Source organism: Ixodes scapularis, unplaced genomic scaffold, assembly GCF_016920785.2.
Source record: "Ixodes scapularis isolate PalLabHiFi unplaced genomic scaffold, ASM1692078v2 PGA_scaffold9__187_contigs__length_104089568, whole genome shotgun sequence".
NCBI lineage: Eukaryota > Metazoa > Arthropoda > Arachnida > Ixodida > Ixodidae > Ixodes > Ixodes scapularis.
The window spans coordinates 88,288,361-88,306,675 of record NW_024609884.1 but is presented as its reverse complement, the minus strand read 5'-3'; the positions used below and the strand labels follow the sequence as shown (position 1 = coordinate 88,306,675).

The 18,315-nt window shown below is 47.3% G+C and overlaps 1 protein-coding gene across 4 annotated transcripts in view; it reads left to right on the top strand.

The window, feature by feature from the left end:
- The window catches only part of LOC8051813 (cytosolic purine 5'-nucleotidase), an 84,716-nt gene extending 72,491 nt beyond the window's left edge, over positions 1-12,225 (top strand). For 2 of the 4 annotated variants that reach the window (XM_029989109.4, XM_040499052.2), the window contains exons 12-19: positions 6,240-6,332; positions 6,396-6,462; positions 9,389-9,611; positions 9,687-9,747; positions 10,842-10,899; positions 10,967-11,085; positions 11,402-11,527; positions 11,700-12,225. In XM_029989109.4, coding sequence (XP_029844969.2) covers positions 6,240-6,332; positions 6,396-6,462; positions 9,389-9,611; positions 9,687-9,747; positions 10,842-10,899; positions 10,967-11,085; positions 11,402-11,527; positions 11,700-11,801 — 849 coding nt within the window. In that variant the 3' untranslated portion in view covers positions 11,802-12,225. Of the gene's footprint in view, positions 1-6,239; positions 6,333-6,395; positions 6,463-9,388; positions 9,748-10,841; positions 10,900-10,966; positions 11,086-11,401; positions 11,528-11,699 lie in introns of all 4 variants that reach the window. The other 2 variants (XM_040499050.2, XM_040499051.2) reach the window with 1 other exon arrangement.
- Positions 12,226-18,315: the final 6,090 nt, after the last annotated feature.

Sequence of the window (18,315 nt, the reverse complement as noted above, 5' to 3'; positions counted from 1 at the left end):
TTTTCAATAAACATCAGTTGAGAGTGCGTCTTGTCCTGTTTCCCTTCGTCTGTGTCCCTGTATATTTTTTCGGCGCTTTTTTGCTTGCAATGAACCAACTGGCCCAAATCTCCACTTTACTGCAGTTTATTTCTTTTGCAACGGGCTCTGTTCTATGTTCTCCTAACAGCCATCAATCCGTTTATCCTTTAATTAACCTTATCGCCCTCTCGTGCTGTCGAGCCAGACACCTTTCATATGCCATTCGCCGTGGATGCTATCCATGTGAAGTGACCTCCCTCTTCAACGGAGTCCAGCCTTCTACTGGTCATGCCAAGAGAATTTGCAGAATTCTCCGGTCTGAGACTTGGAAACAAGTTGAGAGGTACAGGTATTGCTTGAAGATCACGTGCTATTCTTCTGGTGCCGGGACACACGCTGCGGAACAAGCCTTCAGAAAACACCTTCGAACAGCGGCACAATACACAGATGTCCTTTGGGAGCAAGTCCGGACCTCGCTGGTGAAGAAGAGTGCCGCCAGCGTCAAGAAGCAAGAGGGTGTCACCATTCTTGGAGGTGCCACTTTACCACCAGACATCAAGTCTGCCTTAGACCACGGACCAAAGTTTAGCCAGGAACCGAGATTGTGCCCCGTCACAAAGCTGTCCTTGGTGAGATGGATGGGCGGCTTGGCTGTGCCTGAGCACCAAGAACGATGCGTGGCCGACGGCGTGGACGTTCTCCAACGCACCGCTGGCCAATCAACGAGAAGCTTCAAGACCAGCAACATCGTCACCTACTTTTCGGAACACAACCTCAAGCTGGTTACTGCTGACAAGGAAGGAGGATTCGTCGTTGCTCCGTCCGCTCTGTACGGTGCGAAGGCAAGCCAGGCCATCGACAAGAATTTCAAGCGAGTCTTTCCGGGACCCTTGTCAAAGGTGAAATCTCGGGCCCAGGACTTATGCAGCAAATTGGAACTACCGGGGTTGCTAAAGAGCGTGAAGTCGAGCAAGAAATTGAACCTCGACATATTCTTTACTGCTAAAACACATAAGCCTGAAGTTCCCTTTAGGGCCATTGTTACAGAAAGAGGCGCTTGGCAGTTTCACATGGGTAATTTCCTGCGCAAACATTTGTGCGCGCTTGAGTTGCATGATCCGTTCATAGTGCGAAATTCAGAATGTGTCATTGAATTTTTGAGGCAAGGGGGCCAGTGCATGCGCAGTGGGTTTTCCATCGACGTCGAGGATTTATTTTACTCGATTCCTCATGAACCCCTATTCTCGGCGGTGAGACAATGCATAGACCAGAACGGAGTTGTCGCTTTCCAGAATTCTTCGGGCATCAGTGTTGATAGCTTTCTTGAGCTCCTGGTTTTTTACTTAAAACATACGTTTGCGTCATTCGAGGGGGGTCTTTATGTGCAAAGAAAAGGCGTTTGCATCGGGTCCAGTGTTGCACCTGTTTTGTGTGACATTTTTCTAGGCAGCTGTGGAAAAAACATCGCTTTGAACATTTCGAACGATGACAATGTGAAGATCTTCAGATACGTCGACGATTTCCTCATCCTTAGCCGCTCGGCGGGGCCCCCTTGCAGTGAAGTCTCTCAGTTGCTAGACGTGTTTAAATTGTGTTGCTCCGGGTTGACATTCACGCATGAGTTACAAAAAGAAAGCAAACTGCAATTCTTGGACCTCGAGCTGTCGTTTTTGGGGGACCATGTTTGTTGGAAGTACGCGCCTCGAACTAGGAAGGGCATCCTTCCTTTTGATTCCGCCCACTCGAAGGTAGTGAAAAGGGGCATAGCCAGTTCGTGCCTGGGGGCTTCTCTCAGAAAGTCATGTTTGCACAGTGCGCAAGGCAGCTTCGAGGGTCAGATAGAACGCCTGCAGAGGGCTGGTTTTCCGTTGAGAGCTTTGGTTGAAGTGGCAGAAAGCTTAATCAAAAAGATTAAAGGTAATCGGAAATCAAACAGCGATAGACCGACCACGAGGCCTGTTGTCATTCCATATATGCACAATATAACGCACAATCTGAAAAAGGTAGCCCAGCGCTACAATGTGCCGGTAGCTTTTTCAGCACCCAATAAGATGGCGCGACTTTGTCGCCAGATCAATTCACCACAGCCATCTTCAGATCCCTGCACTACCAAACATCGAAATAAGTACGTTGAATGTGCCACTGGCGTCGTCTATGAAATCCCCATGACGTGTGGGATGACATACGTGGGCCAGACGGGCAGGTGCGTTAATGATCGCACCCGAGAGCACGCTGCCTCTACAAGAACGACGCCTTCGGGGCACCTTGCAATTCATTGCAATAGATGCTCTTGCACCCCGGCCTTCAATGACTCCAAGATTTTGGCTAGATACAAAGATAAAGTGTCGCGGGAATTACACGAGGCGTATGCAATTAGGACCAGAGACAAGAATTGTATAAGTGACACGTCGGTATCCTTATCTACAAATGAGTTTGAATTTTTGAAACGCGGGCTGAGTAGATAAAAAAGAAATGATTTTTTTTTTTTTTTTGTGTGGCTATATAACGTGTGAATTTTTCAATAAACATCAGTTGAGAGTGCGCCTTGTCCTGTTTCCCTTCGTCTGTGTCCCTGTATATTTTTTCGGCGCTTTTTTGCTTGCAATGAACCAACTGGCCCAAATCTCCACTTTATGCTTCCACCCCCAAGCTGCAATTTAAAGAGGCGCAGCTTTCCTTGGAACGCGAAGATCGCGCTCACCATGTCCGAAATGAGATGGTCTTTCCTTGGAGAGCTATGTTATGCGTGTTCAGATGGCTTGAAATATCGGTAAGGAATGCCAGATCCCACGACCATTGTTCTTCCTCCAGCTCTGGTATGTGTTTCCCTTCCTCTTGCAAGAAAGCGATGATGTCGGCCTTCAGCGCAACGAAGCGACTCGGAACATTCCCACGGCTTAGCCAGCGAACTTCAGTGTGATACGGGATGTCCATGTGCTCACTCTCCATTTCTTTCAGGTACTCTTGAAATTTTCTGTGCTTCAATCCCCGAGCACGTATAAAGTTTACAACCGAAGTCACGACCTTCATCACATGGTCAAACTTCATCACTTTGGCACAGAGTGCTTCCTGGTGAAGCACACAGTGATATTGCTTCAGTTCTACACCACTGAACGCTTGAAGTAAGGCAACGGCTCCATTTCTCTTTCCCATCATGGCTGGAACTCCATCGGTGCAGACACCTGCGCGTTTTTCCCATGATAGCTTGAGCTTCTCGATGACGTCTTTGACCTCCTTGCTGATCTCTTCTCCCGTAGTCCGTCCGTGCATTGAGCAAAGCTCTGCCAGCTCCTGAGTCACTTCGAAGTTTTCGTTCACACCACGGATAAAAACAAGCAGCTGTGCGCTGTCTTTGATGTCTGTGCTCTCATCCAAAGCAAGAGAGTAGTAGACAAAATTAATGCAACTCCTTTCCAGCTGTTTTGATAGGTCGTCGGTAATGTCATGCACACGTCATTGTACTGTCATTCTTGACAGGCTCAGGTTTTGGAAAACCAACTTCTTGACCGGGCACATCTCCTCAGAAGCAATCATAACACATTCCTTGATGAAGTCGCCATCAGTAAACGGACGACCTGAACGAGCGATCTGTTGAGATATCTGAAAAGACGCCCGCGTGGCTGCTTCAGATGTGTTCATTGCTTTTGTAAAAATACTTTGCTCAGCAAGCAAATTCCGTTTGAAGTCCTCGGACTTTGTTTTTCTCTCCGAATCCGAAAGAGCGCTGAAGTCGCGGGCATGTTTGGTCTCGTAGTGGCGTCGAACGTTGTATTTTTTAGGAGCCGCAAGAAATTCTCGACACACAAGACATTAGCACTTTGATGCGTTCTCAATGAAAAAGTACCTCCATGTCCACTCCTGGTTGAATTTCCGGCCCTCCTGGTCGATTTTTCTCTTCTTTGGAAGTGCACTCATATTCCAAGCGCGACACGACTAGCTTTTCTCTATCTGCAGCAAGCTGTCACTGATCATGTCCCAACAGGAGGGGAGAGGGCTGTAGCCTCCGTGTAGAGAGGGAGGAGGAAACGGGATGAAGAAGACATGGAACATTCACAAACACAGGGACGCGGGGTCGGGTCATAACAACGCACTGGATGGCTGTACAGGCTTTTGTATTGTTGTTTTCTGTGGGTCTAGTGGAGAGGGAATATTTGAACTGAGGACGCGGAGTTTCTCCCCGGAAAAGAGGACTCTGAGAAAAGTACGTCAACGGGTTCGAATGCTTTCTGCCAAGTCAACGGCCGCAGTGCATTGAATGACACTGTGAGCGGTTTCTGCGCTCAGCTGGGCCGCGGGCCGTATGTTGTGCACCCCTGCTTTAGACCAAACAGGTTGTGAGAAAGAAAGGAAAAAAATGTCGTCTTTCGATTCACAAGCTTTTGTCATTGAAATAATACCTGATTGCCAACGATTTCGTTACTTGAATAACTGGAAACAATCCTTTTTATCGTTCTTTTTTTATTCAATGTTGTGTTTCCAAACTTAATTTATTTGAAGAGTGGAAAAAAATAAAAGCACCAGTAACTATGTTGGCTTGGCATAGGGTGTTTTCACTGACGCGATTTCGTCCACCATTTTGTTGTTGCGAGCTGTTTGGCGTGTGCTGGAGGCGAGCATTCAGAGGATTTTCATGACCTCTCATATGCGTAGAGCGTAGAAGCTTATAATTACAAGGCTGCCATCTCCGCAACAGGTTCCGATGTAATCCTTTAAATTAGTAATTTTGTTTGAAAAAACAAACAACAAAATGGCGGTTTGACATGTGAAAACACCTTATTATCTTTTTATCTGGTAATGTTCAATTTGAAGAGTCCACAACAAAATCTGTTGCATCCATCTGACTCAAAAATATTTACTTCTACATTTGTGTTGGCTTATATATACTAAAGTTGTATTTTAAGCCAATAGGTAAATCATTTTCCAGCCATCATTATCGAAAACTGCCTACGTCAACAGCTAAATTCCTATTTCCGGGAATTAGCTATGAACGGTCATTGGTAGGAAAACAAATTATGATCCGCAGCAGATTGGTCATTTCTACCTGTCGGTGTTCAAGACTATGGAAGGTCATATGTGACTATTAATGAAGAAACAACCGTGAAAAAAAAAAACTTAAGAAAAGCCTTGATGCGAAATGTCTTCAGCGAGTGCTTTCCCTAGCTCCAAGACAAAAAAAAAAATACTGAATATGCTTTGTAGTTTTACAATGGACCAATCTCACCAAGCGTTCGGCGCATGCGTGACGCCGCCATAACTTTAGTTCACAGGGGGCAAACGGCCGTGGATGCGAGGGCTCGTGCCGTCTTTTGCTCCACACGTGCAGAGCTCCAGTGGGGTTGTCGCACGAGCAGAAAGACTAAAGTTTCCCCAATGCACTGCGGCAGAGGTGGCGTAGTCAAACGGACTGGTGAGATCGGTCTATTGGGCGTATCCTAAATTTTGAAACCTGATATCCGAACCCCAGATATATACAAAATATGGGCACAAGAAAAGCACCAAAATGCCATCACTGTTTCATCTCTGAATTAATTGTAAGAACTGCACGTTATGTTTAGTTTCCTTTTTATTTCATGTTTTTCCCAGAATCCTGCATTGTCTGCCCATACACATCTGTCATCATCCCCTTTTTTTCGGCTGTGCTTTGATTTCCATTGCACTCAATAGTTTCCTGAAAATTGACATTTAATATAGTATTGATATTCAACCAAGAGCCAACATATCGATAGTATTATTAGTACTAAACGGTCGGTAGTATTATTGATAGTACTATCAGTAGTGTTCGATACTATCAATAGTTTTTGAAAAAAATATTAATAGAATTGATAGTCAATGTTTTTATAATTTCGCATTACTAGAGAATATATGCACACGAGGCTAGGCCTAGTAGCCCCTGAGCCATCAGGTTTCGGAACTGATGCTTATCGCGGTTCTCTTCGTGCTCAGGCAAACGTGGCGCGCCTCGCACGCATCGCCAACGTGTGAATACTAGTCATTTCTGCCTTTATTTTTCAATGCATGTTAATAAAACTCTGCGAGAATGTTCATTATTAATCAGACGTGCCAAAAAACGCTGCCGACAATTTTTTGTTCCTTCCATGTTTCTTCATTTTTATTTTTTATGCCTTTTGTAGTTATAGTCTGGTATTGACTCTGCTGCACAAACTGTTTGATAGCACTGGGATCTAGGAAAGGAAGAGAGAGATTTGTGTTTGTTCCAGCGGAGCTGGGAGTCCTACTTCGACTACATCGTGGTGGATGCCCTGAAGCCTCTCTTCTTCGGCGAGGGCACCATCCTAAGACAAGTGGACACGGTTGGTTGGGTTGCATGGGACGCTTTGTTGGGAAGGCGTTAACGGGCTGTTTTCTCGCTGCAGACTACTGGGGCACTGCGTATTGGCAGTCACATTGGACCTTTGCAGCTGGGCCAAGTCTACTCTGGAGGTAGCCTCATGCTGTTTCACTCATACGTCATTTCTTTGCTGGAAGAGCACTATTTAGACTGTATACAAAAGTCTCGTTAGTTTGGACTTTTTGTTATTTTTTGTTGCAACATTACAAGCTTACTGCAACTTCTCTTTACAGTGAAGTTGCATTATAGTTGTAATAGTAATATATTGACATTGAACGTGCTCATGTGAAGCTTTTTTTTACATTTGACATGGGGTTTTAGTATTTGGTGCCCCATGTGGTACTAACCATTGTTTCAAGACGCATGCGTTAATAAATAAATAGGTTTATACTCAAAAATGGTTTTCGTCATTTCAAGTAGCGAATTATGGTTAATAATATACTACATGATTGAAATTTTGAGTTGGAAGTTACTGCTGCTTGGTGTAGCAAGATTGCGCTGGTTTTGGCGTAGCATTGTGTTTGAACTTGCTGTCACGACCACGTGAACTGCGGCGCCAGTTTATGGGTCATTAAAAAGGATTGGATAGGATTTATATTGAAGAGGTCCAGAAATGATTGTTTTGAAATTAAGAATTTTCGATCTACCCTTCAAAGCGGACCTCCTGGTTAATGCCATGCACTTTCCAGTCTACCGATTTTAAAACTTTCTGCCCAAGTTGTGAGAAGCAAGGTAAACAAGCAGCCAAAGCAAGATGCTTTGGTGAATGCATGCTCCTGTCTGTGCAAAACCAGCATTGTATCTGGAAAAAGGCTGATTCTTGTTGTCACTAGATGAGGTTTTCATGATTCATCTAGTCCAGTGGTTCCCAAATGGAGGTTCGCAAGCCCTTTAAGGCCCCTGAAGGCCTTCTTGGGTCCCCAAAGCACCGTCAGTCAAGCCGAGCACAAAAACTACCTTTTTTATTGATTCTGGCTGTGCCATAAAGCTAAATTGACCAAACCATATGCACCGAGAGGGTAGGGTTGATCATTGTCCATTTAAGAGCCTCAACGTTCGTTTACACGCATTTATAGCTTCCTTCATTTTTCCTTTTGTCTTCGTAATCATCCAATACCCTCCCTTCCCTTTTGGTCGATGGGGTCCCCCATCACTTCTGTCGATCCGGAAGGGGTCCCCGGAACATCAGCGGTTGAGAACCACTGCTCTAGCAAATAATTCAGTAATTAGCTTGGGCCTAACAAAATGTTTGCAGTGCCAGAAAATTGCTCCAGAATTCCAAAATTGTGTGCACCTGGCAGGGGTGGAATTACAAATAGGCAGAGTAGGCAGCTGCCTAGGGTTGCAGAATTTTTGGGGCGACCAATTTGTGGCTGCTCCCAAATTGATTGGGTTTTTCTTGTAGTCTAGCTACGAATTTAGCTACTTTGGAAATCCTAGCGCTAAATCTAACAACTTTTAAAAATTTTAATTCCAAGTTGAGCTACTTCCCCACCGCTCCCCATAGTCGCTGACCAGGGATAGCGGGGCTGTATAACACGAGAGTGCACGACACTAGAGCGCCGCGACAGCCGAGCGCACGACAGGAGAGCGCCGCGACATGAAAGCGCGTGTCATTAGAGTGAGCGTCACGAGAGCGAATGTGCGCATCTTGGGAATGATCGATATTGAGGTCTTTAAACACTTGTTTTCACGGAGAGGACCATTTGACACCAAAGGGAGTCGCATTTCGAACGCGTGGGGTCGTTTAATTCGCTGAGTATGCAGACCCGTGGGGAAGTGATTACCGCACAGTTGTCATCGCAGCCGCTCATAGAGTGTTTCTTTTGAATATGGTCACTACTTTCACTATCGAGACAATGCTACTTGTCATTTTTTTCCTCCCAGAAACAAGAATTTGTTCACATATCAATATGGCTGAAAAAAAAAAAAAAACTGTCGGTTTGACGATGAGCTTTTTTCCGAGTTTGAACATTTTAGTTATTTACTGAGAGTAAGGCTGCAGGAGTCTATCGCGGTGTTACATCAATATCATGTTTAATTCTGGCAAACGTCGGGAAAACGTCCAAATGTGAACGCGCTAGAAATCCATCCGTTCGTTCCTTTGTTTAATGACGAAATATGAACTGCACTCACATATTGTGCAGTGCTGGCTGCCGCGTAACAGTTAATTAAATATTAATACCAAGTTACTAGTGAAGGGGATTTGAGAGTTGAACGTTCTGCCATGGGGAAAAGCGACTTCGTGACTGCAGCTGTTCAGTGCTTTCGTGACGCGCGCTCTAATGAAACGCTTAAAGATTAAAACAGCGCAAGGACACGGACAAGAACAAGAAGGTAGACAAACAAGGCGCGAACATTCCCTGTCTTTATTACCAGCGGATAAAGAGGGAGGCTTCGTAGTGGTGCCTAAGGGGATGTTTATGTCTAAAGCGTCAGACGCCATAACGGCCACGTTTAAGCGCAGGGATGACGTGTCACTTCCGAAGGTGAAAACGGAACAGCGCCTTGTTTGTCTACCTTCTTGTTCTTGTCCGTGTCCTTGCGCTGTTTTAATCTTTAATCATGAAATACCAACTAGCCCAAACTTCTGCTTTAATGAAACGCGCTCTCGTGTCGCAACGCTCTCCTGTCACGCGCTCTGCCGTCGGCGCTTTCGTGTCGTGCGCTCTCGTGGCGCCCTCCCGGAAAGCGGGGGGTTGGGGGAGGGGGGGGGGGGGCAGCACTGTTAAAGGCTGCCTAGGGCAGCAAAACGCAATGTCCGCCTTTGGCTCCTGGACCTGCCATCCTAGCTTCGCATGGTAGTCAACATGGAGTTTTATTACCGCAGGTATGTTCATTTATTGCAGTGCTGTTTGGTAACACTTGGCAACATTTCTTTGAACCAAATGGAGGATTGTCAGTGTCACCTGAGCTCAGCTGAACTACAGATGCTTTTGAAATCTACTGAAGGTTTTCAAGACTAGGTTCCTACTATTAGCAAAAAGCAACTAAGGCCCGGACTATTTTCTCGTGCAGGTAGCTGCGACGTGTTCACAGAATTTGTTGGGGCTAAAGGCAAGGATGTACTCTACATCGGAGATCACATCTACGGGGACATTCTTAAGTCCAAGAAGACGCGTGGCTGGCGCACGTTCCTCATGATTCCTGAGCTGGCACGGGAACTGCACGTCAGCATCTCACAGTGGACTCTCTTTGAGAAGCTTCAGGAGCTGGACATCAGTCTAGGCGACATCTACAAGTTGGTTATCTTGCTTCATGAGCAGCTCTGTTGTGAATATTTTTTTCTAGAACTGCTGGTCTTACTTTCCCTCAGGAACCTTGACAGCAGCTCAACTGACGTTCCAGACATCAGCAAGCTTCGGCAGTCCATCCGAGTGGGTTCACTTTTAATTTGGGGGTCTGATTTTTAGCTGGAGAGAAGGTGAATGAACTCTGTATTGCCATCAGTAGCTAGGGTTACCAACTCTTCAATGAAGGAAGTTAGGACGGGACAAGGGGGGGGGGGGGGGGGGGCGTTGCTTGCTGCGGCTCCTGCGGCACCAGTCTCGCTCCTATTTCCGGCCTGCCATGGCTTTCTATGCTAAAGTAGCTGAAGTTTATCGCAGCCAATGATAGCCACCGCAGCACTGCTTTGTGCAATTCGTGCTAACTTTGTATTTCGCAACGTGTCACGCGTTTTAGGCGTGCGACCCTTCACGAGTTCCTGTCATGCTGCTGGAGAGACTGGATCTTACATCCAAACAGACGATGGCAAGCAGTCAGACAAAGCGTCTTGGCGTACCACTGTCTCGGCAAAATTAAAATAGCAGATGGCAGATTGAAGTTTTACTAACTGGACTGGTGGTAACAAGGTGTCCAGTAGCAAAATCGTAGCAAATCTGTGCGACTCTTTTCGAGTTCCAGTCATGGCGCTGGACAGACTGCATAATGCATGCGTACAGGCCAATGGCAAGAAAATCGATAAGTCAACTTCTTTTGGTGTATCATTCCCAAGGCAAAATTCGAACGAGAAGGTAATGTGGGAGAAGCATTTGGCAGAAGGGGATGAGAGCCACGTTTATAAAGACCAAATCCGAGACATATAGCTGTCCCGGCAGGGATGATGCGGGGCTCGGGACGCTTCATTAAAAGTCGGGACAGTCCCGCAATATCCGGGACGGTTAGTAGCCCTACCAGCAGCTTATCATTAACAGATTCATAGCATTTTAGTGCTTGGCTGTTTTTGTTCAATATAGTGGTATTTATTCTGTTGTGTACCTTTTTCGATTAATCCTGTGCATACGGTGTTTTAATCTTTTGTTCACGTGTTTTGTATCCCGAACGTGTGTCACCAAAGCATTTGTAATGGGAACCTAGACCCTAAATTTAAAATGCTTTACATTTTTCTTCCTTTCTTTCTTTTCTTTTTTTTTTTTTTTGGGGGGGGGGGTTATTGAAAATGAATTTGATTGGTCTTTGACTGCTACAGGAATCTTCACACGAGCTCGACATGTGCTATGGGATCCTGGGCAGCATGTTCCGCAGTGGTAGGTCCTTCCTTCTGCAGACTCTTGCCTTGCTTGAGCTAACCGATTGTGTCACTACCATTCGCAGGTTCTCGTCAGACTTTCTTTGCCAACCAGATCTGTCGCTACGCCGACATCTACGGTTACACATTCGTGAACCTCATGTACTACCCGTTCAGCTACATGTTCCGGGCACCACCAATGCTGGTGAGGACCTCTTTCTCTTTGAGAGAGGGTATAGGAGACGACTTTCTTTGCTCAGTTTGTTTTTATTATTCTGGAGAGTGTGTGTGGCACCAGCTCTGTGATGAAGACTTGGGAAAGGCAGGAGACACTGCCTGTGCCTATGTTAGGAATATGTAGCAAATAAGGCGTTCTGGGGTGATGCTGGCTCTCCAAGCTTGGGATGTTCGTAGTTCTGGCTTGGATCCATGCTGCACGAAAGAACCCCGAGGCACGCTGTGAGCATGGGAGTTGGAGATGTGGGCGCGCCCCGAAATCTGCAGCCTCCGACTGTCCGCAGATGCCGCACGAGTCGACCGTGGACCACGAGCAGGACCCGACGCACCAGATGAATGGCGAGAGCCTGCTGGACGGGGAAGGCAAGTGCAGCTCGGAGCATGTGCGCAGATTGTCCAAGACCGAACAGGTAGGTCAGGGCCTCCGGGCGCGTCCCATCCCCGTGACCCTGGCGTCCCTCTCGACCCAGCTTCCGTGCCGCGCGCCCAGCTTTGGCCAACAGCTCTGCATCTGTTGCCAATAAACCGCCGCTTGGACTGCCCTCGGAGGGCTGCTCTTGACCCAGTCCCGTGTGCTTTCAGGTGCCCCTGCGCATGCCCGAGACTCCCAGTTCGATAACGCACCACCATGACACCGATGACGACGACGAGGAGGCGGAAAAGTTGGCCGAGCCACATCCGTAGGCAACGACTCTGCCCACCAACCCCCACCGCCCTGCAGGCTTATGCGCAGCGAACAAGTGGCCTTAGCTGGGCTACCACGGTCTTCCTCCGATAGGAGGAGGCGGCAAATTGTGGTTCGGCGTCGAAGAATGCCCATTTTGTGCGCGGTGGAGACCTCCGGCACCGCGCGAGTGCTCTTAGTTGGCCTGTGTAAAAAAAAAATTTTCTTTTTTTCGGCGCCCCTGGCCACACAGGCATGGCCGAGAGAGCAGCTTGTGGGGCTCAGTGTGCAAGTCTTTTTTGCGCTCGTTTTGGCTTCTTTTACACGCCAAAGCAAGCGCTTAACTTTCTTTTATTCCTCCTCTGAAAATGTAACTCTGTGCTGTTGTTCTACTTGTACTGGCCCTTGTTTAGGTAATAAACTGATATTTTCAAGAATTTTAAATGTGGTGCACCTGTTGGTATTGGCAACAAGGATTTGGCTTCAAATAGGGATGTCATACTAGGCGTAACACAGAAGTAATGTGACCGATTTTCTTTAACCATGAATTTTATTCTTTTTACCAATTAGGGTTATCCCTTACAAAGTAGTTCCCTTGGGCAGTTACACCCTGAAGGAGGCGCGGTTTCCATTGTTCACAGCAGTGCTGGAAGGCTTCTGCTGGAACGCCTTTCAGCTCGTCGGTTACGGTCTTCTGGATATTATCCAAAGTAACAAAATGGAGCCCTTTAAAGTGGTCTTTCAGACGGGAGAATAAAAAAAAAAAAAAAAAAAAAAAGTCTCAAGCACTGAGATCTGGCGAATAGGGGTGCTGAGGAACCACAGAAAGTACTTTCTGCCAAAAATTCATTCTTGGGGATTGCCGTGCGACATGGGGCATTGTCGTGGTGCGGAAAGAAAGCGGAGACATGCGGTTTAGAGGGGCTCGTTTTAGCGAACACAGTTTTATCGACCCCAGTTCATCGAATTCCTTTATACACGTTTGCAAGTGCGGCCTCAGGGCGCAGCCATCTTCCTCAGATGGGGCGCGCTATAATCCGATTCCGACGCCATCGTATTCGGATTATGGCCGTGCCCAAGCGCACCCCAACTGAGCAAGATGGCGGCGCCCCGAGGCTGTACTTGCAAACGTGTATAGAGAAACGCAGTTTAGAGAAAATGGCGATGAGCCTCTGCTTAGCGAATTCGGCCGCCGCGAGGCGGCGTATACGAATGGGTCAGGTGAGTTAACATTTTTGTAATGAGCTGCCAAAGACTGCAGCCGGCGAAGTGGCGTAATCGCCGGGTGGATCAAGGGTCAACACGCGCCTCAATGATACATGCGCCAAAGAGAGAAGAATTTTAGAGCGCAGCTCTTAGGCGCCCGTTTCCGGCTTGAGCGGCGTCGGCGTCGCCGTCGCCGTCGGCGTGACCGCAAAGACCGATCCACATAGGGCGTATTCTTGACGAATTTACGCGCGTTTCAGCCGGCGTCATCACGGCATTTGGCGGGCGCTTTTTTTACTGAATTGAAGAGGGGAAGGTCGCAAACCACACATGGCGCTTTTCGTCGACGTCTCGTCGACGTTTGGTGCAGTGTAGCCCGACATGCGCCTTTCATGAAAGGAGGCAAAATTTAGATCGGCTGTTATATTACTGCGTTCAGCAAGGGGACAGAAATAACTAAATGTTAATCAACCACGAAAGCCTAATTTGCAAACGCCTGCTTCATAAATGTTCCTTGCAATCGCCAACTTGCCAACAAGTCCCGGCAGGAGTACGGCCGCGATCTCTGCTCAAAACCCTTCCTTTTATGATTGTTTCACATCGCCCGCAACTTAGAGGTTATTTTCTTCTGTCTCAGTCGTTCATCGCTCGTTCCAAAGAGATATAGCGATTTCGTACAGTTAGCCAATAAACTGTCGAACGCGCCAAGCGAGCTCCCATTTCGGCGGCCGAGTCAAGCCAGCCAGCCGGCCGCATAGCTAGTCAAGCCAATCCTGGGGCAACTTCTGGCTGTCAACTCGGGAGCTGATTGGCCGGCACCGCGCCGTACGCTTCCGGATACGCCACCCAGAAATACGCCGAAGCGCCGAGATCTGCATGGTCGGATCGCTGAATACGTCGGGATTACGTCCGCCAAAACGCCCGTGAATATGTCATGAATACGCCCCCTGTGGTTCGGCCTTAACGCGTCGGCGTAACGCTTTTTCGTGACGCGTCGGCGTCGCGGTCGGCGTAGCTGCAACGCGTCGGCGTGACGCGTCGCCGTCGGCGTAACCGCGCGGTGCATTATGGGAAACGTGCCATAATGCACCGCGGTGACGCGCGTGTTGCATTATGGGACGTTTCCCATAATGCACCGCGCGGGAGGGAGGAGGACGAGGAGGATGGAGGGAGGAGAAAGAGGGAGAGAGGGAAGAGGGAGGAGGAAGGGAAGAGGGGGAGGAGGCGAGGAGCAGAGGAGAAGTAGATGAGGCAGGAGGAGAGGCATACCGTCCCCTCCGTACCCTTCCCTCCTCCTCCTGAAGAGCTGCGCTCTAATTGGGTATTACAGGGAGTTGTAAACGTCTTTCATTTTTTTAAACAGCGTTCCTTTTCGATAAACTCGAGTTTCTTCAAATAGAGGCTCCGCTTTCTCTAAACCGAGCTTCGATAAAACGTACCTGTTCTCTAAAACGTGTTTCGATGAAATGGCATTCGATCAACCATAGTGCAGCATCCAAATGCCTGCAATGCCTGGTTGCACGGGTGGCACTAGGTTGAACGGCGTTTTAGCGAACACCGACTTTTCATCGAAAGATACTTCAGCGAATTGTCGGCTGCCGTGAAGCGGCGTTCACGGGTGGGCCAGGTGGGTTAACGTTTTTGTAATGCCCGATTCCCGCTAGAGCGACAAACGGAAAGAAACGACAGCGACAAGCCTCAAAACACTTGCAGCATGATGGTGTCTTTGGCAGGCGTTTAGTCGTTCGGTGCTCGTGAAGAAAGCACGAGTGATTGCAGGCTTGCCAAAGATATTCTCACGTGCATGATGCTAGTGTTCGAGCATAGTTTTCTTTATTCTACAAAGCCTGTCAAATCGCGAAAGACTGGTTTGAGGCATGTCACTGTCACTTGTTTCTGTTTGTCGCTCTAGTGGGACTCGAGCATAATCAGCCGCCGCAGACTGTCGCCGCGAAAACGCAGGCCGGGGGCGGCGGGCGGGGGGTTGGGCGTATCTCAAAACGTCCCATTCGCATTTGAACCTTGCACATTTCGTCCCATTCTCATTTAGTCCTTCTCGTTTGAACCTTCTCATAAGATCCGAATCGCGTTTTTCGCAACTGGACCCATTCTCATTTTGCCCGTTATCTGAAAACGTCCCATTCGCATTTTGACCGTGCGCATTTCGTCCCATTCCCATTTGGTCCGCCTTGTTTGAACCTTCTCATAAGATCCAAATTGTATTTTTTCGCAACTGGACCCATTCTCATTTCGCCCGTTCGAAATACGACCGAATGGCACTAGTTCGGCATGCTTCTAACGTCGTTAGGCCTTCGCGATTTTGTTGATGGGCCTTACCTTGCTTGGGCCCCCAACATACCATCAGATATATGTTATGTGTAGAGGTATGCACTGAGAATCACACAATGACGCCTGCTTCCCTTCCTCTAAGCAAACGAGAAGAAAAAAGCGATGAACATTTAATTTGGAAACTTTGTTTGAACAGAAATAGCATACATAATAGCAATGGTTTGTAACCATTGATGTTTCGCGGACCCCTTGTAGAAAACCGGAGATGATGGAGGACCCCGTTCGAGGTGCGGGGAATAGAAAGGCATAGGGTATCACGATAATGGTTTAATAAATGGATATAACTAATTGCTAGTGTGATGTAGACTTATCTCATTGACATACACACGAGAGTACTCACCCGAAAATTGGAAAGTTTCTTCTCAACTGTGAAGAAAGACAACTAATATTGCCGTGCTTGACTGTTGAGACAGGGCTTCGCGGACCCCTAGGATACCTTCGCAGACCCCCATTTGAGAACCACTGCATTATAGAAGTGGCATGTGGCATTGTCTCAAGTCGAGAGACCTCAAACAACGTGACATTTCGGAATATGATCTGGCTGCGATAAATAGTTGGTCTGTTTTATTGTCAGCTATTAACTTTTCACGACGACCTCGACGCACTGCTAAAATCCTTAGCAGAAAAAGTATGCCTGTAGCGTGGCGCACACACACACACGCACAAAATATATCGATGTATTTATTAATATACCATAAAACGATTTTTGTATGAAAAAAGTCATGTGCGACGGGTCAAAGAGAGGTATTTTCGAGAATGGCTGTTTTGAAAAGGGCCAGGGGAGAAGGGCGAAGCGGGAACGGGCCCACATGAGGAGAGTTGGAATGCGAAAGACGAAACGGGAAATGGCCAAATGCGACGGGCCAAAACGAGAAGATCTTTTTGAGAATGGTTGTTTTGAGAAGGGCCAAGTAAGAAGGGCGAAACGAGAACGGACTCAAATGAGGAGGGTTGAAATGCGAAGGACGAAACGGGAAAGGGCTAAATGCGACAGGTTCAAGAGAGAAGATCTTTTTGAGAATGGTTGTTTTGAGAAGGGCCAAATGAGAAGGGCGAAACGACAACGGGCTCAAATGATAACCACCCGCGGGCGGGAGGGAGGGGAGGGGGAGGGGGGAAAGGGGGGATTGGTTAACTCTTGCTCGAGTGTTTCGCGAAAACATCGATTCGCTCAAATGACCGCTGTTCACTCAAACGTCATTCGCTCATGGTCCCGGTTGCACATGTGCCACCCTATTTTTCAGCCTTTAAAGGACTTCCCATTAAAAAGTTTGTCAGTTTGTTCTAGAGGCACAAATTCTTTCTGGGCAATCGCATGACTCTCTCAAAAAAAAAAAAGAGCATTGATTTGATTTTTTATTCGATGACACCAGTGCTTAAAGTCAGGGGAGTCTCGGGGATCTCGGACCCCAGTGGATTTCGACGAGGCGTTCGAGACCACTTTGCGGAGTAGATCCAACCCTCGCGCCCCTAGTGGCGAAGTTGAGAACTAAACTCATGGGTACAACATGAATTATTTGGGACTATTTCTGGCGTGGCGTTAAAGCTGTGTCAGCGTTTGGATGCATGTGCATGTTATTAGTTTAAAGGTAAGCTGCTTGTCGTAATATGTCCCACAACCCCCTCCCCCTTCCCCCGGAGTTGTCCACAGAAGAGACCTCCTGCCACCGGTGGGAGAAGAATTTGATGGCACAACATTGCTCAGAATTTTGCCGGTCCATTTGCTTTAACCCACCGCACAAATTATTGTACCTGAGACGCTTTCAATAATCGTATAGCCGATGTAGCAAGTTCAAAGTTATACTGAGTCTACGGCAGTGGTTAACCTAACTGACATGTGAAGGGGGAAGCAGCAGCATCGTCAGTTTGTGCACAGCTGCCAGTCTCATTACTTTTCTGCCATATCTTGTATGTGCATCTCTGATCAAGGCATAGCACGAGCAGGAAAAACTTCAGGCACGAGACTGTGGTCTCTGATTCCAGCACTTCAGTCGTGGTTTGCCTGCAACAGACAAAAGAAAAACTTGGATTTGCATCTTTTTGTACTTCGGTGTGTGAACTACATTGCGATTAGAAGTGCAACCGCATTCATTGCGGTTGCATTAGACACTCGGCATTCAGGCAAAAGTCACCTTGTGTTCAAACGATGGCACTTTAATTCATTGTTGAAAGAATTTTCTTAGATTAAAATAATGCACTTGCTGTACTCCTTTCACCCCTAAGCTGAGACTGCACTGGAAGCTACGAGCGCGTTGGACCAGTTGTACATTGATCCTTTGCCACGTGGTCACGCTCTCGCCCACCACCTACCGCGGAGAGCTGGGTCGGATGATGAAAGGGAGGCGGACCTCCCTTTCATCACCCGGTATTATTGTTTATCATTGTTTCAGTCTTTAAATTTTTCACTATACTCCATTCACCCCTTAGCTCAGACTGCGGTGGGAGCTGCGCACTTGCTGGACCCATCACCAAAAGACTCAAACAATGATACCTTGTAATCAGTGGTGTATCCAGGGGAGGGGCTTATGAGCCTTCAGTCCCCCTCCCCCCCTCCCTGAAATTCAACCGACCCTGTAGTACATGAGTCTTGCCCCCCGCTCCCCTTCCTGAAGCAAATTCCCGGCTACGCCACTGCATGTAAAAGGTTTGGCACCCAACCTATGATTACGATTCCATGTTTTCGGAGTTTATTTTTCGTCAAATTCGGAGGGTGTTTTTCAGAGTTTATTTTTTACCTGCCAATTAGGAGTTCATAGGCGTTTATTTTTGTTTGATTTAAAAAAGCGCCGAAATGCGGAGCTTAATTTCGCAGTCTTTCCTATGAAAATTAAATAAATAATATGCGGGTGTAAACGTATGCTACATAAAGTAAAATAAAACGCGCTTGTATCAATTAATATTTCTTCAGCTAGATTTGGTGTTGGTGCCATTGCCATTTTCAATACTAATTTGTCCCGCGGCAAAGGTTGCACACATGTG